The sequence below is a fragment of the Nasonia vitripennis genome (assembly GCF_009193385.2).
Source record: "Nasonia vitripennis strain AsymCx chromosome 3 unlocalized genomic scaffold, Nvit_psr_1.1 chr3_random0004, whole genome shotgun sequence".
NCBI classification, from domain to species: Eukaryota; Metazoa; Arthropoda; class Insecta; order Hymenoptera; family Pteromalidae; genus Nasonia; species Nasonia vitripennis.
The window spans coordinates 3672578-3692279 of NW_022279623.1; the positions used below are offsets into that span (position 1 = coordinate 3672578).

At 39.1% G+C, this 19702-nt stretch overlaps 3 protein-coding genes across 22 annotated transcripts in view; 1 reads left to right on the plus strand and 2 right to left on the minus strand.

Moving 5' to 3' along the window:
- The window catches only part of LOC103316334 (general odorant-binding protein 56h), a 28678-nt gene extending 15367 nt beyond the window's left edge, over positions 1 to 13311 (plus strand). Inside the window, exons 1-9 of one of the 12 annotated variants that reach the window (XR_004345218.1) lie at positions 10896 to 11057; positions 11133 to 11229; positions 11706 to 11882; positions 11955 to 12069; positions 12155 to 12500; positions 12586 to 12601; positions 12679 to 12834; positions 12901 to 13012; positions 13076 to 13245. Coding sequence is in view for 7 of the 12 variants with exons in the window: in XM_016984105.3 (XP_016839594.1) it covers positions 11994 to 12069; positions 12567 to 12601; positions 12679 to 12834; positions 12901 to 13012; positions 13076 to 13176 (480 nt within the window). In the remaining 5 variants the exon portion in view is untranslated. Of the gene's footprint in view, positions 1 to 5918; positions 6058 to 10894; positions 11058 to 11132; positions 11230 to 11705; positions 11883 to 11954; positions 12070 to 12154; positions 12835 to 12900; positions 13013 to 13075 lie in introns of those variants that run through there. The other 11 variants (XR_004345219.1, XR_004226993.2, XR_004345220.1 and 8 more) reach the window with 11 other exon arrangements.
- LOC100680248 lies at positions 1448 to 7384 on the minus strand. Of its 5 annotated transcripts, none has more exons than XM_032601698.1 (6): positions 7268 to 7384; positions 4985 to 5259; positions 4553 to 4794; positions 4208 to 4423; positions 3940 to 4124; positions 1448 to 3845 (listed from the first exon to the last, which is right to left on the minus strand). In XM_032601698.1, the coding sequence occupies exons 2-6, from the start codon at positions 5209 to 5211 to the stop codon at positions 3438 to 3440; spliced, it is 1278 nt and encodes a 425-aa protein (XP_032457589.1). In that variant the 5' UTR covers positions 5212 to 5259; positions 7268 to 7384; the 3' UTR covers positions 1448 to 3437. The 5 variants fall into 5 exon arrangements, with proteins under 5 accessions (XP_032457589.1, XP_003426745.1, XP_032457591.1 ...); XM_003426697.5 differs by lacking the exon at positions 7268 to 7384 and adding an exon at positions 6361 to 6740; XM_032601700.1 differs by lacking the exon at positions 7268 to 7384 and adding an exon at positions 6212 to 6237.
- Cht5 (chitinase 5) lies at positions 7987 to 19658 on the minus strand. 5 transcript variants are annotated; one of them, XM_008209515.3, is made up of 10 exons: positions 19368 to 19658; positions 15242 to 15325; positions 14825 to 15160; positions 14324 to 14546; positions 13782 to 13905; positions 13345 to 13542; positions 11125 to 11206; positions 9992 to 10203; positions 9352 to 9600; positions 8088 to 8707 (listed from the first exon to the last, which is right to left on the minus strand). In XM_008209515.3, the coding sequence occupies exons 2-10, from the start codon at positions 15312 to 15314 to the stop codon at positions 8588 to 8590; spliced, it is 1617 nt and encodes a 538-aa protein (XP_008207737.1). In that variant the 5' UTR covers positions 15315 to 15325; positions 19368 to 19658; the 3' UTR covers positions 8088 to 8587. The 5 variants fall into 5 exon arrangements, with proteins under 5 accessions (NP_001155084.1, XP_008207737.1, XP_032457579.1 ...); XM_032601688.1 differs by having other exon boundaries at positions 19201 to 19398; XM_031925600.1 differs by lacking the exon at positions 19368 to 19658 and adding an exon at positions 15742 to 16678.
- Between the last annotated feature and the right edge of the window lie 44 nt (positions 19659 to 19702).

Here is a 19702-nt window from a genome sequence, read left to right on the forward strand (position 1 = left end):
GATTTTGTTGTTGTTGAACTCTCTGAAGTTGCTCCTTATTTCCACCGTACCCTGCACTAATAACATTTTTTGATAACGGTCTGATTTGTCTCTATAGCTTCAATTCGATACTAATCGCAATCTCCTTTTTGTAGATGGATAAATGTTGAGTTTTATTCTTTACCAAAATATTGAATCGAGTGATTTCATCTTCATAAAAGAATAGAATGTATTATTATAATAATATAGCTGTAAGAATAGATCGTGCACAAATTTTGTTCATTCGTTATAGTGTTGTTTAAAAGAGAGAAAGCGTATAATTGCGACGGTATGATGCAAGCTTTGCTTGCAGCAAATTAAACATCATTGATATTTGTTTTCATTACATAGTTATTGTACTGCAATTTGGAGGATAATAACCATACGCACGGCTCGAGTTACCGAAAGTAAAATATTGTTATACTGTTCGTATGCTGATGCAACCCACGAGCAAAAATAATAACTTTATAAATTATATCGCGCCGAATAATGAGCAAACCCATATTCATATATACTTTTAATCTTATTTGTTCAGTCCATATATGCAGTCTTTATCAAATAGTTTTATCTCTGGCTTCGTCAAAAATACGCAGAGTAACGAAATTTAAATAAGATCTCGCGTGGTATGCTAATTGAGTACAAATGTTAATTAACAAATATATTTTCCTTTCTGTTTAGTGGTTGAATGCGTCAACGATTGCGGCCGATAAGAGCAGTGTAAAAATCGATCTTAAAAATCTTTATCGATGTGCTCTACTTTTAATTTTTCTATTATTTTCCAAAGTATAGGCACAAGTTAATACGAAAATATATTGTTGAAAGGAAATAATCAATAAGGAGTATCTAGAAAACAGAGCATCGCATAATACGTTCATTTTCCGATGAGAAAAATTGTTATTGCATATATATATATATATATATATATATATATATATATATATATATATATATATCTTCTGAAAGTACAGAGAAGTTAATAAAAGCCGTAGTAAACAATTGATTTCGATGAAAAAAAATTATCGACGTCATGTCCAATATATATGGCAATTGCATCGTTAATCACTATGAGACAAGCACTACAAGATTGTTTGGTAAATCGTATACACGCTGATGTTACTTTATTTCATCGAGAGAATCGCTCGGAGCCCAACGAAATTCCCTTTTGATTTACTCAAATTTATCACAGAATTAACCATCTGTTCAGTCGTGAAAGTCGTCTTGTGCAATTTTAGACACGTGCGAGATCCAACTGGATATATTCGTTTTTTTCCCCTCATTAGTCGTTCGAATGAGTTTTGCTCCAAAGTCAACAACACTATCATTATCACAGTTAGTTTTTTTGTAATTAAAATAAAGCAATCTGGCTGTTTAGTATGTAACATGCATGTTTAGCCCGAGTGGAGACCCGAGTAAAATACGCTGAGCATATTTACAGCATTCATATTCATTTATTTATTCATTATCAAATTATAAAAAAAACTATAATAAAAAGTCTCGTATGAGGAAATTATTATTTACAATTAGCATACGTAATAAATACAATCATATATATGAATATTGCCAAATTTTCGTAAGCGTAAAATATTTAGACAATTTTGAGAATCATAATAACAAATTACATATTTACCATGTCTCGGTAAAAAGTATATGTGTTTGGTAGCGCATATAAAAAGCGATAACTGTATATGTAACGTACTTTGCGAATTTTTCTTTTGTTATTAAAATTCTGATAATTCGACAAATGGCGTACACTTTGCATATCTATACGAGTGTAAATGTAAGAAGTTTCTATTTATTTATTCGAGCGTTGATAAATATTCATCCAGATTCAGATGTGAAAATTGCCAAACTTTGTCGGCATTCGCCATTGTATATATTACGGTTTTACACATATAAATTGCATCATACTACTCGTTCGCTATGCTGATAAAGCGACGTCACATGTCACCTAGCTAGAACAGTATTTAAAAGTGGCGAAAATGTGAAAACCGTTTAACGATCAGCAAAGTTTACCTTGTATATAGATAATAATATCTATTCGTTTTATGTACATTTCATTATATGTTATAAAATTACTCGAATAACCGAGTACATGCCTTTAAGTATACATTTATAGAAACCTAACACATTTTGTGAGGTTACGCTCGTTATAATTTGAGTATATGCATTTCGAATGTACCGTGTGATATTCCTAAGTTTTGATCATCGTTCTTATATGTCGTGCAAATCGTACAGATTGCATTTTAAATTATATTAAAAATAAACATAATTGATGTAACCTCTCTAAAATAAAAATTTTGCATTGATTTTTCGTGGAATTATAAAATATTCTAGGCCATAAATACTCTGATTTTTCGTATATTCTCTTTTGAACAAATAAAATTCTCTCTCTGTAGACCAGTAGCATTTAAAAATACACCACACCATTAAGTTGATTATATAGAAATCCAAAATTAAAAATTAAATATTGCATTTTAAGAAATTTTTATGTAAACCAACTTTTTTTCAACAAATATTTTCAATTGCATTGGTGGTACACTTTCAAGAATAACATTGATTACAGCTAATGCGTGCTTTTGAATAATCTCGTTTCATTTTGAAACAATAAAACGAATAATACGGAGTATTCGAAATTGTTGATGATTCATAGTTTCATAAAATAATCGACGTTTTGGCACAATAATTTGATGAATTTCCGAACGCTGACAAGTACTTGTAACAATATAATAAACATTTGACAATCTCGTCGATACGCTGATGCACCCGACTTTGAGAATATGTTGCTTAATATCTAACATGTTTCGCTAAATATATGGTATCGAGTAATTATCACTTTGCCTTATCTCTAGAACGGTGAGAATTATTACTATACAATTCATTAGATTCTTACATCTAGTACGGAGAGAGTTAGTTCGTAAAACTGTCGACAGTTCTGTGGTTTAACTATGAACATCTAACAAAGTGTAAAAATCCTGTGATGTTTGCTTCTTTGTTCTCCTAATCTATTGTGATGCACTGATACAAATCTAAAACGATTGCAATGCAATCATTTCTAATAATATGAAAAAATTGCTTCGAAAATAAATCGAGGCTTAGTCTCACTGAAGTGATGGTAAGAAATCATGATTGTAAAATGGTTAGACGACCTTGAGCATCAATTAATCACAGCATTTGGAAGGATGGTTGCGAATACCGCTTCAAACTCCTGTTCATTGTTCTTTTTTGTTGTTTCATACCGTTACCGTCGTTAGATTCTCTCTTGTTACAAAAGGAATGTTCGAATTTTTTTCTTCATTTTCTAACGACTCTTACAATAGGACGATTTATATGTTAACAAGAGTACCCTGGCAAACAATTTTGACATTAGGTACCTTCCTCGACTAGGTTCAGTACATTTTGCGTATCCATCAGAAAACGCCTTATTCCGGTGGGTTCTCAGTTACGTTGGCGCTCTCTTCGCTTATAGTCGTCAAGTATCTATTATTGTCCAGAGAATTTTTTTCGTTCTTATCGTTATCTATATCTAGTCCAAGACTTTTTTCGAGATTCTGTCGATTTTGCTCCATTCTATACTGGCTTTCCAACATCTCTTTCTGCTGATCAACATTTATGAAATGTTTCTCATAGCCGCAGTAAGAATCATCGTCTAGTCCAGTCCAATATCGAGCAATGGTCGGAGATGCATCCGGCGAACTGTCGGAAAAGTCTCCTATAGCTCCGAACATTGGAGAATTCGTTGGATATGAGAGAGCTGGGTAGGGAATCGATCCCGACGAGCCGAATGTCGGCAAAAACATTCTGTGATATTGATTATAACACGATCCATCCTGCACAGAAAAAATATTTCAAGTAAGTATAGCGTCGTAGAAAAATTCACGAATTTAAAAATACAGTGAAATCGTTCAAAATCTGGCGACTCACCATATTATAATGTGAAGTAAGAGCTACTTCAGATGGTCTTGATTTTACTCTACTTGGCTGAAAGACACAGAGAAGTGTCCAAGTTGGCACGAAGTATTTGAGAACCATGAGGACTATTAAAAGTGAGCTGTAGTACAGTTGCACATGATTGTAAATTCCACTACAACCACTTTCGTCTCTACCCACTGTAAGTCATAAATGATCCCATTAATAGAGGCTTTATTAGTTGTAATTTGCTATATTATTGATCATTTAGTAGAACACATACTTAGGACCATGATTGCATCAAAAACAACTGAAACTGCAGCTGAAACTTCATAAACTGCAGTGACAAGCCACAAGTCTCTTGTCTGGGACGAAGTTGCAGGCATCATTAGAGCCGATATAACTAACTGTCTGTTACTGTGTGTAACATACAATGCAACTATTGCAAACAGCTGAACTGCAATGAAGTCTGCACTCGACAACATTAGCCAATAAGGTCCTAGAATTGAAATCATTAATAAATAATAAGAAGAAGTATTTTAATTAACAGCAAATTATTAAATTTTTACTATACTGTAAAATATTATTAATGTTCTGTCACAGTACTTGAAGTAAATCGACTACTTACTAAAACATTCAGTCCAGGTTCCACTTATGTCCACCATTCCCATTAAGACAACGGTGATGCAATAGAGAGTGTACAGACACAGAATGGGATTAATGACATGTTGTACAACATCATCTCTGTGTCGAGATCTCGCTGCCATTGACCAGTGAAGATGGCAAATTAGAATGAATTGATAGAGCTTAAAGAAGTTTGTGGCAAAGTGTAACTGGGGATATCGAATCCCGAGTATAAAACTTGCAGCACTGTAACAGTATTAAGTGAGTGATGAATCATTTGAGGGAATTGAATTAATTTTTATTAGTCCAAATGTTGGCACAGGTTTCATTAATTTGTTTGGGTGAACTGATCACGTTAGGATGGAATTTTTGAATTAAAAATTTTGCAAACAATTTATTCAAACCTCTACATGTATAATAAAACATAAATAGTTACCTGACGATGCACTGGATGGCAGAGATGTAGAATATGGCATAATGATGCATCTGTGAATGCTTGTAGCTATGGTACTTGATGATCTTCAGAATTACAAAAAACAGTGTTATTACACTGAGGAAAACCAGTAGGCTGATCCGACCACAGGCCACACTGTCATATAGGTCCAAGCATCCTTTGTTTAATACGTCTAGCGTATTATTGTCAAACTTCCTGCTCCTTGCCATGATTGCTCTTATTATTCTAGTTCTATAATACTATTTTACCTCAGACATCTGGAACAGAAGAGAATAGCATACATGTTACGCAAGTCTGAAGCAACGAGCTCTGCATCTTTTTTTTCTCTAAATATTACTGAAATGCCAGAGTCTGTCATGTTTTATCTCAAAGTGGTAAAAAGTGAGATAAGACAAGTTTACGAATGCAGATTAAGCAATGCAGTGATTCATATTTGCTCAAATCTCATTTTTAGTGCATTATTATTTTATTACTTCAAAAACAAATCCTCATTTATCATTAGAAAATCAATACTTTAGAGATTTACATAAAGAATAAAGCAATCTAGAATCTTATACCAAAAAAGCTATGCACCGTTGACTCTCTAATAAAAATACACAAGCACCACGCAAATCACAATCAAGCTCAACCAACTGCAGAGCAGCACGTCTCTCCAATTTCTGCAGATGCATTCATGCAACAAAGGGCACACCTGGACCAGGCAGGAGCACACCCACTTCCTTGCCATTCCCCTGCACAGTACACCTACATGAAAAGCCGCAGCTATATAAAGTACTTAAAAACTTCCTCTGCATTCACGCAAGTCTCTTGTGATATATAGTTCCAGCCAAAGCCCTTGACGCGATACATCGTCGCGCCGCGGAACAAAACGAAAGGGCCAACAACCCGTGACTCCTCTCTCTTTCTCTGTTTATAGGCTGCGAATACAGCAGACGAGAACGAGAGAGAAGGAGAGCGTGCGCGAGCCTTGGCGATGAATCAAGCACGACTCGGCGCGGTGAACGTCCATAAACCCCTTCGGTTGAAGGCTTCTGGCTTCTCCACACGCTAGTTAGGTATAATACCACTTCTGCACACTATATACATATACTCTATACACCTTGCATATGCATATATATATACATACGCTAGCATGCACTCCGATCTTCGACGATCACCATTGCGACAGTCGAGCCGTACCTAGGCGTAGAGAAAGAAATCAAAACAAACCGGAGCACGTCGGCTTTATCTCTCTGCGATGCATTAAAAGGCGGTTATCGCGCATTTCTTGTTTTGATATAGGTTAACGAGAGCCACTGCTGCTGCTGCGAGATATGGGTAGGTATATACATATGAGTATAGACAGGGTGGGGGCTCACCTATAATAATAATCAGCGGTGTCCCGTCCCAGCTGCCTCATCCTCGGGACAACGACTGACTTTTCCGCCGAACCATCGCGCGCACGGCTAGCACTGCACTCGCGATCGAGACTGCGTATATGTATGTGAAAGATTCTTCTCTCTCAATTATAAAAAATTAGTGCTCACGAGAGAGAGAGAGAGAGAGAGAGAGAGAGAGAGAGAGAGAGAGAGAAAGACGCGATCCTCACCCCGACGAGGCTCGCGAAGCCATGATGCAGCCAGCTACAGAACTCGCTTTTTTCTGCTCGTCTGCTAATCTGCGCATGCGCGCGCGTGATAGCCTTGTGACGTCAGAGCCGAGGAATACGGCGCTCTTTTCGAAAAGAATCCGCGATACTGACTGCGCTTTTGGATACAGTGCGCGTGTTTTTTTTAGCTCTCGGTTTTTGGTTACGTAATTTATCGCACTTGCGGGAGAGTCGACGGCCTTGGAATTCGCGATTCGCTCGCGCGGGAAATTCAAAATATCGCGTGTAACGATTAGATTGCGCTGGCAACGAGAGCGAAAAGTCTCGTATTTTCGAGAGAAAGTGCGTGACTCGCAGCGACGAGTCATTTTTTGTTTTCTACTACTGCGCGCTGAAACAAAACGAGTTTTCGGCTTTCTACGCGTGCATCGATTGTTCGAAAGCTGCCTACGAGGTAATCGAGCTCTTCTCGACTGATTATCCTTCAAAAGCAAGCACCTATAGTCGGCGAAGTTTTATGTGCAAATTAAACGGAACTTGGCAATTATTCGAGGGATCACTCGTGAAAACTCGAGCCTCCGGTAAAATCGACATTTAATAAAAAAAAAAGAAAACAAAACAAACCCAACCAAGAATAAACTATGAAATGCACCTCTATATAAAAATATAAAACTCACCTGAGAGCTATATATAGCAGCCGGCCGAACCGTCGTAGCTTGGACAAACATAAAAAGGAAAGAAGACAGCGGATAAACGTCCGTCCGGCAGCGGACACACGCGAAAGAGGATAAGCCGGTGCGGCGGCCCTCGAAGTCGATATACCTATACACACTTCACTTACACTAGACTATCCGCGCGAGGAATTCATCGGCGTACGCGCGCGTGACGTAAGTCGCACGGAGTCTGAAAATTTAATGAGCCCGCACCGCTATACTATTTCTGGAGTCCATATGTGTATCTATATAATACGAGTCAAATTGTCACCAGCGCAAAGCGACGGCTGCGGATGTACACCTCTGTTCGGTCGATCGTTCTCTCTGTATTATATACTTTTAGCTCGGCAGTTATTTTGGCGCGCGCAAACAGGGCCTATTACACTTTTCGGTCGGTCGATCGATTGATCTGTTTGCGATCCTGGGGGGTGTGGTGGAGATCGATATATGGCGGTATAAATATAGTTGGTAAATAGAGGCGTATAAGTGGAACTTTTTGTAGGGCTGTGACGTGTGCTGCAGGTTTATTGTTGGGGGCTGCACGTGGAGATGAGTTGTGGTTTATGAATGATGTTTATACTCGTCGAGTGGTTATAACGTACGCTTATGTCTGGATGTTTTAAGATTATTTTCATACTTGCTGATAGGTCGATGTGATTTGATATTCAGATGGATTTTTTTTTAATTGGGACATTTTATTTATATTATCTTCGTTTTACTATAATTCGTTGTATACTACTTTTATTTTTGTAAAAGATGCTATACTGATGACGTCACTGGCAGATAATTTAGTAACTTGTAACATTTATTCTGAATAATTATGGGTACATCAATTCTATTATACTAACGACTGATATACAAGTATTCTAGTAATGGAATGGAAATAAAAACTACCATTCGTTCACAAAGTATGAATATATTTATTCAATAGGGCGTGAAACTTAATTTATAAGGACTCTTTAACAATTATTACCACAAAATTACACGTACACATATATCAGTTATTACATCAGACTAAAATACAGTAATGTCTTACTTTTATATCTTCAGTTATTATAAAATCAAAATCTATTCATCGTATCATTCTTTTTGTTGCTGCAGAGAAAATACGTCGAGCAATGATGAGCATATTTTCTCGGAGCAAAGCATAAGTCTCACTTGATTATCTTTTCGCCGGACGAGATCGTGTTGTCGTTTAAACGCGTCGCTTCTTCTTCCTTCTCTTTTTTTTCACGCGCGAGGACAAAAAAAAAGAATTATTCTCAAGGTTTGAGATCGAAGAATCTATTGGCATTCTGGACGATCGACGTTCTGGGGCCAGTCGCAGATGAACTTCTCAGGGTTGTAGACCAGGCCGTCGCGGCACTGGAACTTCAGAGGTTTGCCATAGACGCACCTGTAGTACTGTAACATCGAATAAACGAAATGATTTATTATAGGTGAAATATTATATATAGTAGTCAGAAATGAGTCGAAATACTTCATTTTTTGTTCCTTCTACTATAAGGAATGGTTCGTTCGATTTTACAAATGTCGCAAGATTCAATTTGAGAGTTCATAAGTTATTATAGGCTATGAATAAAATGACCTTTTTAACTATCATATGAATACATTATATATCTATATTCAAAGGGTTACTCGAGGAATGAGGAACATCTCATTAAATATTAATGCAAAGACAGAGGTCTATCAAGTTTCCTGAATAATTTTTTAAAGTTCCAAATTTAAAACGAAAACTGAGAATTAATCCTCCGGATGGATATGCAAAGGCTAAAATGCGCATTAAAGCGCGAGAAAAAAAACTTATTTTTTGTGATTTTCTAAATATAACAAGTTTAAAAAATATGTATTGTGCAACTAGGAAGAAGAGAAGCTATTTCCAGCAAAGGCTATAGAAACATAAACTATTTCAGTCGGATATCTTATATTTATAAACTTAAAGAGAAAGTCGTTAAGAAAGCTCGCGAACATTTCGGCTAATCATAGCAATATTTACAAAATCTTTTACCAACTCTCTAATCCAAAACACAATTAAAAAATCAACTTACGGAAGTGCAATCCTTTCCAGCCATAAAGTCCTGCTCTCCGCACTTGATCTCGTTGTGGCTCTCGTCGATTTCGGTGGGCGGCTGAGGTGGAACAGTTGGTTTGGGCTTAGGCTTGGTCTGCTGAGTCGGGGCAGTCGGTCGGTTGGGCCTAGTTGGTCTGGGAGTGGTCTCCTCGGTTTCGCGGGATGGCGTCGTGTACGAACCCTCGGCGGGGTTTGCTGTCGTGCTCTTCGGTCTCGACCACTCGGGCTGCAATGCGAGAAGATCCAGATTTTTATTTTGTTCATTATAATTTTCCTTTGTTTGTTCTACACTCCGATGCGACCGAGATTGGCTAATTGAAATTGATGGAGGCTCGGCGATGGTTTAAACATTTTATTTTATTGCACATGACAATGGAGCACGGAGCATTAGTTATACGAGCGATTTCCGTATGGTTATCAAGGATAGACATTGGTATTCTCTGGTCATTTTTTCCAGAGTCCTCCTTGAATATGTATAAGTCGGACTTTTGATGCGCAGAGAGCAGATATGCATACGTTCGCCCAAAATAATAATAATAAGAGAATTACTGGCGCGAAAAATGAAAGAAAAAAAAATTCACCGACATTCTATATTGGAATAATACCGGTGTACTTACTCTTGGCGTGGTGTTGTACTCTGGCTTAGGAACTATGTAATTCTTCATGTTCTCGTGAAGGATGAGGGTGAGGTCGTTCTTCCTTCCGCAGATTCCATGGAAGTCGTCCATGTCAATGGCCCAGGACATGGCACCGGCGTATCCCTTCGACTTGATCCAATCCATCTTGATCTGCACACTCTCAGGGTCTTCGTAACCGACCCACTGCGTTCCTATACACAAAATAAATAGACGCTGCATGAGTATGACGAACAAAGGAATTCAAGACGAGTAGATGTCACCATATGAGTAACGTCGCTCGTGTATTCGCGCTCAGATCAATCGTTGAATAATTTCAGTTCGAGCTTGTATATGTATAGACTTAAGATCTCGCTCGCGCGATTATACATTTTTTTAGCGTATATCATCTGCTTGGGACGCGCGATGAAATGCGAGTTGATTTTATTGCTTTGAATGCTATCCAAGCCTCATCTGCAGGTGGCACGACGACGGATACATAGTAATGTGACGTTTCTATTTTACCGTTGTCCTATTGTCGTGCGGCGTTATACTACTACTGTCGAGCTGCTTTGTCGATGAATATTCGAAAAATTCATCGAGTGAGTCACACTAGTTGCTTTTGAAAATCGAACTTATATTCGCTAGTGAATCATTTTAGGAAACTCGAATGATCGCTAATGTATATGCATTACTCGTGTTTTCGTGACATCTCGGACTATTTTGATTTCTATACAGAGTGATTCACCTCACACTGTATGTTTGTAGTCTAAAATAAAACACAAGTATATTCAAGCTACCAACTTGAAATAACATTTCAGGAATCCTCTCACTTTCAGGTCTCTGAACCCTTTCTTTCCTTCTATATATTTTTTTTTCTTCCTCTCCCAGTTATTCAAATTTTCGCGCGCGCTGGTTCAGAGAATCGCGATTAGCATTCGCGAGAAGGTAGTCCCCTTAAGAGGACAGGAGGAGAAAAGACGCTCAATTTTTCCTCGCGAGTATCTGTTGACATTTGTGAGAGGCATTGTATGCAGATATTATTCGCCGTGATTATGTTTTTTTTTACGTGAGCGAAACTTTTTTAACCCTTTGGAGAACTCACTCAATAAATATTAAATTTTTAGTAAGCTTACCCTTGTAGGCATAAGGAACTCGTCCGTGTTCGTCCCACTTCTTGGTCCATCCAGACTCGGGGTCATTAACTTCGGGGCAAATCTGAAAGACAACATTAACCATAAGTAAATCTTAAATATACAAATCAAATTTTGAGTATTTCCGAAAAACAAATTAAAGTTTTTTTTTTAAATTTAATACCACAAAGAGAAAAAATTATAAGTATCTTATGTATAACACACAGTTTTGTTTTACAAGAAATGTCACTAATGCTGTCTATTGTTCTTTAATAATTGACCCGTTAAGTGCGCAGCTTTTTTCTTGCTAGTTTTAATATAAATCTGCAAGATTCAGAAATAACCTCAACAATTTATAAAAACTTCTGACAATGCATGTTATCGTAGCTATTCTTCTGTTCTCGAGCTTATGTGCAGCTCAAGTAATAAGTTTTATTATATATATATATATATATATATATATATATATATATATATATATATATATATATATATATATATATATTCGTTTTCGTTATATTTCGTTTAAATTATAATTCATATAATTTACATGATTTTTTTGTTCTTTTTTTTATTATTCATAGACGAAATCGGACGGGAAAGAAATTGCTTCTGAATATAAAGCTGTACAAACTAAATGCACCAAAAAGGTCGGCGTGACTGCAGATTTTGTTGAAGCTAATTCTCAAATGGGTTACAAAGATGATGCTGATGAAAAATTTTAATGTGTCGTTGCCTGTATATACGAGAATGAGCTTAAGGTGAGCAAATTTTAAACTGAGAAAAATCGATCTTTCATTGTAACAATATATAACAATGTATGTGCATTCTAGCTAAAAGATGATGGTACACTGGATATTGAAGGTACAAGTATGATTGTAGGCCGAAGGCTAAAGTATGCCGAGAGAAATGACGTAATCAAAGCAGACCAAGCTTGTTCTAATATTAGTAAGTTATATTCTCTTATTATTATTTCGCAGTTTTTTGTGAATTTGGCATCTTAACAAATGTGCATACAAATTTTAATTTTTAGAAGGAGATAATGCATGTGATACCATTTTTAAGATTGTCGGATGCTCAATCAAAAACCTTGAGAGATATCGTTAATTTAATAATAACACTATAATCACTGCTTACAACAATAGACACAATAAATGTAGAAATTGAACAATCAAAAGAAGGCTATAATTCGTGTCATTTATTTGAAACTCAACAAATTCCTTCCATATACTATCAAAACAAAGGCAATTTAGTAATCTTTTTATGAGCGCAAAATGAACGTGTTGTTATATAGTTATATCTTATGCAACATTACAAATAGTTTATGACAAAAATAAAAAAAATTAGCACTATTGTTCACTAATTGGGTACAAACCTAGGTAATGTTTACCAATTTTAGCGACAGTAACAGTATACTTAAAATCTCGAGATGTTATTTTTCACAGTCGTGCTTCTGTTCTCTAGCGTATGCACAGCTACAGTGAGTATACAAAAAAAAAATGCTCCAAAATCTGACTCAGTAATGAAATATGTATTTGTACTAAACCACCTACACAGAAAGAGGAAGAAGAATTTAAAAGCGAATTGGCTGAATGCAAGAATCTAGTTGGAGTCACTGAGGATTATGTAAGAGACGTTTTCAAAAGTGGATTAAAGGGTGCCGATGAAAAATTTAAATGTTTCATAGCTTGTCTAATCCAAGATTCGTACAAGGTGAGTGATTTAAAATCATACGTGAATTAGCAATCGTTGAAAAATAATTCAATTTATTTACTCAAGTTTAACGACGGTGGGGTATTCGATGCCGAAAGAACCATTGCAAATGATCGCGGTCCAGCTGGACTATTGCGCGATTACACAAACAAAGCTTTGAAGGCATGCTCTAATATAAGTAAGTTATTGATTATTCTTTAAACTTATACTTTCGTAATCCTGCGCAATTGTAACATTTCAGAAGGATATAGCGAGTGTGATGCTATTTTTAAAGTTTACAAGTGCATGGTGGAAAACGTGGAAAAACTTTTCAATGCACGCAATGATCGACCCAGTGGGTGAAGAAATCGATGAAAGAAATAAATTATAGCTCTATGTAAGAATGCAATAATGAAATGTGTATAGATTAAAGGTTGTTCTTCAAATTACCCTCTTATAAAAATAAACTAAAAGATAACAAATTGTAATGGGACAAGTGAACAGTAGAAACGGCATCTCTTTTCAACTCACCTCGTAGTAAGCGAGGAATCCCTTGGCACCGGTGTACTTTCCAGGAGCACCACCGCCGGCCTCCTTGTTGATGTAAGTTCCCGGCTTGTAGTTATTATTACTGGCACTCAGAGTAAAGGTACGTCCGTAGAATGGCACTCCAACGACGAGCTTGTTGGCCGGGCAACCCATGTCCTCCCAGAGTTGAAGGCCGTCGTTCTGCGGACAAACGCATCGGTGCGTTAAACTCAAGCACAATATACACACCCACCAGTGCAGTGTAATGTAGAAGAGAAAGGAGCGAAGAGAAAGAGAGGATGTTCGAACATCATCATTTTTTCTTTTTATTTTCTTTGTTTGTTTGTTTTTTTTTTTTTTTTTTTTTTGACGAGGAACCGGGACTGCTTGGAATGCACTTGGCGTCTGTTTTCTCAATTGTTACTCCTGTGCACACGTACCACGTTGAGCTTCTCGTAGGCCCACTGGTCGTGGGGACGCTTGTACAGAGGACTGTGGACGTCCGCGAAGCCGGCCCAGTTGCCTCGCAAGTCGTAGGACATCACGTGGATGGCGTCGAGGTTTCTGAAAGAAGGGAAGAGACTTTTATTGCGCCAGGTCGTTGTGAATTTTTATCGGGAGGGAGAGGACTTTAAACCTCCTGCGCGCGGGACGTTATTGATGTCGTTATATACTAACGTTTTATAGGCGCCGTTGCGCGCGGGACGTTTAACGATGCGTCGAGAAAACGCGAAGGTATGCATTAGTCATGCTGATGTGCACTTGGTATAATAATCGACTTTCACGAGATCGTGTTTAGAATACAAAGGGTTAGGGCCGGCATTGTTAGGAGCGAGATGTTGTTTGAATGGAAAATGGAAATTTTTCCGTTATCACCGCACGAGCATGATGTCGATTTATTTTCGATCAATGCACTATACTGTTTAAGTTGATATTCTATTTAAGTTGAGTCTGTTTTTTTTTCAACGCTATTTAAACTTACTCGCAAAGCTCCGGCACGTGGTATCCCTCCTGAAGACGGAACTTGGCAAGTGGCACAGCCATCGTGATTTCCCAGCCTCGACCCGCGCGATTGAAGGCTCTCCTCAGCTCTTCGACGAAGTAGAAGAACATGTCCTTGTCGGAGAACTTGCCGCCGCGATCGGCTGCTCCAGGGTACTCCCAGTCGAGATCGAATCCATCAAAGTCGTACTTCTTCATGAATTCTGTAATCAAAGGTATACGTACAGTTTGATTGTTTTTATCTTAACAATTACATATCGTCTCTATAATCGTACACTAAAGCCGTTAACGTTAACTCGACATTGAAAATAATTAACACATCGCTCTAGTATTAGCAGATCGAATTAAAGCTCGATACAACGTGCTACATTATTTCAATGCTATACACGGGGAAAAAGAGTTTTTTCTCAATTTTCTTGCTCATGACGATGGACGGCTCACGGGTGTTTTTTAATCTCCCTTATCATAATCTTTCACTTACCAACAACGCTCTTAATGAAGGTATCACGACGCTGCTTTACGGCGACGAGCGCGCTGTACTTGCGACCACCCTCGCCCCATCCACCGACGGCGACCTCGGTCTTCAGATTGGGGAATTTCTTCTTGAGGGCAGTGAAGTCCCTGTAACCGTTCTGGTCGACGTCGAGCTCGGGGTCGAGGACCAGAACCTCCCAGGTGACGTTGCTCACACCGATGAACGAGTAGATCAAGTGGGTGCAGAGATCGGCCGGCACATCGTCGATCGCGTACCTACCGATACCCGGACGGTAGACGGCCCAGTTGCTGAAGTAGCAGACCACTCGGCCGGGTTGCTCACCTTTGGAACGATTTGAAATTTATTTTTTTTTTATCAGTTTTACTGCGTGAAATATGAGCCGTTCGATTGTGGTCTACTTACCGGTTGCGGTGCAAGCGAACAGAGCGACGAGGGCGCCAAGGGAAAGCAGAAGCTTTCCCGCCTGCGGGTTCATGGTTGTAGATCCTGCAAGGCAGAAATTGTACTGAAAATTTTGCAATCGGGCCTGCGTATTTATTCGTTTGCGCGGTGTCGATTTTTTCTAATGCACTAGAGTGATAACAAACAATTCGACGAAGATGATTCTGACTTTAGGGAACTAACTGAATTTCTAGGTGCTGCTCTCTTCAACAACAGTAACGAGAATCTACTGTGCTCGAAAAGTGCCGGTTAAGCTCTTTATCGCGCCTCTAGAGCCTCTCTACAGCGGAAGGAAAGGTGTGAATCACTTCTGCAAGTCTATCTGATCTTATCTCTCTTGTCTCCGCGCTATCGATTTTTTTCGCCGGCGTAACGTATATTTACAGCGTCACCGTAACAAATATTTACAGACTCAAAGCCTTTACTGTATTAAAAGCTAGGCGAAAAAAATAAAAATCAACCTGCAATAACAGCTCGAATCCGATCCTCAGCAGAGCGTTGCGTATATATTTGTCTACGTATAGCCTATATAGAGGAGGAGTCACAGCTCACACTGCCTACCGTGAATCCTCGCGGGCTCCGGCTGACTCGACTCCGCAGGAGCCTCTGCTTTTTAAGCCTCCCAGCCGAAGTAAACTCGTAAACACAGTACGACCGGTTTTCCATGATCGATGGCATTGCCGTTATACGAGCGGGAGGACTCTTTTGAAGAGGCACAGAGATGCGAGTCTAAGTCTAATCGAGCCGATCCTTATCAATCTGGTGCCCCGTTAATTAGTCGGACTGGGATAGAGACGAGGATTTTTAGCGAGCGCGGGTGTGTTATTTATACAGCGAGTGCACGTGAATGCGGGTGGACCGTTATCGCGTGCGTGTGTGAGCTTTGTTTTGTCGGATTCGATTTTACATACTGTGCCAAATTCAAATCTAGTCGAAACCTTGGATCAACTTTATTCTCCCGAATAAAAGGATCTCGCGCTTCTTAATACATTATCTCGTATGTGAACCGTTAGGATAAGGCCGAGAAACACGTTTTTAGTTTGAATTTACACATCTGTCGCGCGGTTTTGTCATTTCGTAAATTTCTCAAGTTCAAAGCTCCTTTACGAGGCAAAAGAGCCGTAACTGTATTAAACTCGTGCATCACTAATTGGGTTATTGACTCCCATGTAATATGTATACTCGGAATCCAACTGATTAATGCTCGTCCCGATCTTCGCAGGGACACTGATGTATAGTACACTCCAAGTGTTTCGATGGGGCTCAACGACACACACACATACACACACACACACACACAATGTCGAGCCGGAAAAACACGATTCTACATACTAGACTGCTCTGAAACTGGTCTATAAATCGTTCGTTTCGATCCCCGCATTCCCCCCAAAAAGAAATATCCCATCGCGAATCCGACTGTGCAGAGTGTCTCGATCCACTATACAGCTATTACTCAACCGCTGCAGCAAAAATCCTCCACCGCAGAACCGCGAAAAGCATCTATAGGCGACGTTTCCGATTCGACAGAGCAGCGCATAATCGGCTCCGCGCGCTGAGCGGGAAAATTGCAGCCGTTTCGCAATAATTTTCGCTATTCGCACTTGTACGTCTAATACCCATGGGCGTATAACGAGAGAGGAACACGCCGATGCAGCCTTACGTCTCTCGGAAGCGGCAATTTTCTTCTCTCTTTCTTGTGCGCCTCTTTTTCTCCGTTGTGCACGCCGCGCGTTTCAGTCGAGCCGAGACGGCCGATTAACCGACGATTACGCGAGAGAGAGACGCCGACTGTAATTTGGTGCAGCGGCGAAGACTAGTAGGCGTATATAGCGTGCGTGCACCTTAACCCATATACGATTTACGGTGTGTTTTGCCGGTTTGGATTATATAGTGGGGCTCGTTTCATGTGCGGCTGGTTAGGTAAGAATTACTGCAGGGTATTGTTGTTTGTATGATAAACTCACAATCGTACAACAAGAGCCTAAAATATTCAGAAAACGATCGACATCTGCTATGAACCGTAACTAACATCGATCAAAATACGAGGGTACACAAACTCGCTGAAGCGTCGAATTACGCACTCGTCTTATCAGCCACGCAGCTCGTCTCGTCCGAAACAAAAGAGTCATGCCGTGATCTCGTAAATCGTAAATATGTAAGTGCTCATCATCGCCATACGGTAATGTACAACAATAATGCAACGCGACGCCGTAACGGAACAAAGAAAAAAAGTTCCTCCTCACGTATAAGACCATCGACCACATAGCTTTTAATAATTCCTGATATGCGACGCATGCAAATATACATGTTTTTGTTTACAGGATTTGATTCGATTTTGTTATTCGCGGAAATTTTCAGAGGATATTTTTCGAGTTGCTATAATTTTGTGCGCTGGAATGTTAAAACAAATGATTCGAAAATAGTTGCCGAATACGTCAATTGATATGACTGTTTACAGCGGAAACATCGGAACATGTTGAAACGGCGACTATATAAAGCGATCGCGCATTATCGTATACAATTAGATAAGTGCTGATAGGTAATTAGGCAGCCGTTAGAATCGTAAATTTATTGGCGCAACGCTGACTTTCATAAAAGTTACGTGATGAAAATTTCCGGAGCTTTTCAAAGCTCTCTTATATTGCATATAGATAAAAACTTCTACTCGACACATTTCCAAGTTAAAAAGCTTCTCTACTCGTTTTAAACCGAGCAAAAACGATCGACCTCAGTTCATAGCCCCGCGCATCCCACCCATACCCACGCGGGAAGCCTCTCAAGCTCCTAAACTGCAACCATACATATACAGCTTCACGAGTGAAACATTAACGAGCGTAATATAATACAGTCGCGGCGTTTGGCGAGGAGTCCGTCCGTCCGTGCCTTGATTAAAATGCGTGCTGCATCACCTGCGGCCGATCGGTCAGCCTTCGAGCTTCTTTCTCTCCTATTCCATAGGTGGACTGCAGCTCGAATGCGAAATTTCAAAGCCGAGCCGAGAACTCTGCGCGGATGTGTTGACGAGGGAAAAACAAAGAAAGAGAAGCTTCATCAGAGAATCTGCTTTTTGCCTTGCTTTGCTTTGATGTCCCCGGGATGGATGGACGCTTTTATGCATACTGAGTGCTGGTACGCCGGTGTATAAATTAAGTTAAATTTGATAGATTACTTGACGTTTTAGCCGTGAAGAGAATATTCAGAAAACTGCTACAATTTTTATGCGTTTGAGTATTACGTTAACCAGTTCACTTGGTCGTCGGTGTAAAAATATTAATGGATGCTTGGCTCGTAATTAATCTCTACCGGTAAACGTAAAATGCTGTACTTGAATTTCTCTTTGATTTTACCTCGTTAGGCGCGGACTCGTAAATTGAAATTTTATGAGAAGGTATTCGCGAACTATCCGGTTGCATTATTTTATAATAGTGTTCGTAGTTTTCGAAAAACCGAAATTTTTCATTTGGCATATCGAATAATAATTCGATTCAATAGTACCGCGTATCGATTCGATGATGTGGTTTTGTGCAAGTTTTAATTGGACGAACCGGACGCATATCAGTATTCTTTTTATTTGAGAGATATCAATAATGCTTTTCCCGATACAATGTACAAAACATTCAAACTCGTCTGGGGCTCGTTAAAGTATGATGCTTTCATTTTCAAATAACGAAATTGCAATTCATACTTTATCGCGCATTGTTATGAAAAATTGTGTAGTCTACGTATAGTATCTGTGACGAAAAACCGCTTAATCAGCTGCATGTAATTTCATGAAACCGAAGCAAATATGTAACAATTACGATCGTTTGATTTAATCAGCCATTCTCATTATATATTTTTACGTTTCTAAATTTGAACCAATGTTTTAAACCAAACACATTGTTTCAGACAGTGTATTTTAAAAAATAGCAAAAACTTACGCGCTTCCTATACAACCACTTTCACGAGCCACTTTTGAGAATCGAAATTTTCAAAACGCAAGAATCACTCAAGAAGACGCACTGCTCTTATGCCGATCCTCGGAAAAAATCATCGCCGCCAGAGTATGAAAAGTGAGAGAAAGAGAAACACACAGAGAAAGACTCACCTTCTCGCGGCTCAGGTGGGCGGAAAAATCGTGCCCGAGAGCGAGGTCTTGGCGCCTATATACCCCGATGGGCCTCATTAGAATTCAGGTGCAGGGACCGGGTCGCGATTGGCTGGTTCGTCGACCCGCGCCTCGAGCTCTCCCGCCACGCGATTCTCCTCTCCTTCTCCTTTTTTTTCTCTCGCTGCGCACACTGTGTGTATATATACTTACTTACGCTCGTGGATGTATATAGGTATACGGATCAGGATCCGATCGAGCGAATCGAATTTCGATCGGTATGGACGGATCGATCGCGTCTGCAAAAAGCGAAAGAGGAGGAGTTATTTAATAAG

Bases quoted from the DNA above. Each gene is read 5' to 3' on its own strand.
- LOC100680248 (XM_032601698.1), bottom strand. From the start codon at position 5,211: ATGGCAAGGAGCAGGAAGTTTGACAATAATACGCTAGACGTATTAAAC. The intron at 4,795-4,984 runs GTAACTATTTAT...ATACTGTTACAG, and splicing joins GCCATCCAGTGCATCGTCAG to TGCTGCAAGTTTTATACTCG. The intron at 4,125-4,207 runs GTATGTGTTCTA...TATGACTTACAG, and splicing joins TGATGCAATCATGGTCCTAA to TGGGTAGAGACGAAAGTGGT.
- Cht5 (NM_001161612.1), bottom strand. From the start codon at position 15,314: ATGAACCCGCAGGCGGGAAAGCTTCTGCTTTCCCTTGGCGCCCTCGTC. The intron at 9,601-9,991 runs GTAAGTACACCG...CTCGCATTGCAG, and splicing joins AGTACAACACCACGCCAAGA to CCCGAGTGGTCGAGACCGAA. The intron at 8,708-9,351 runs GTAAGTTGATTT...TCGATGTTACAG, and splicing joins CTGGAAAGGATTGCACTTCC to TACTACAGGTGCGTCTATGG.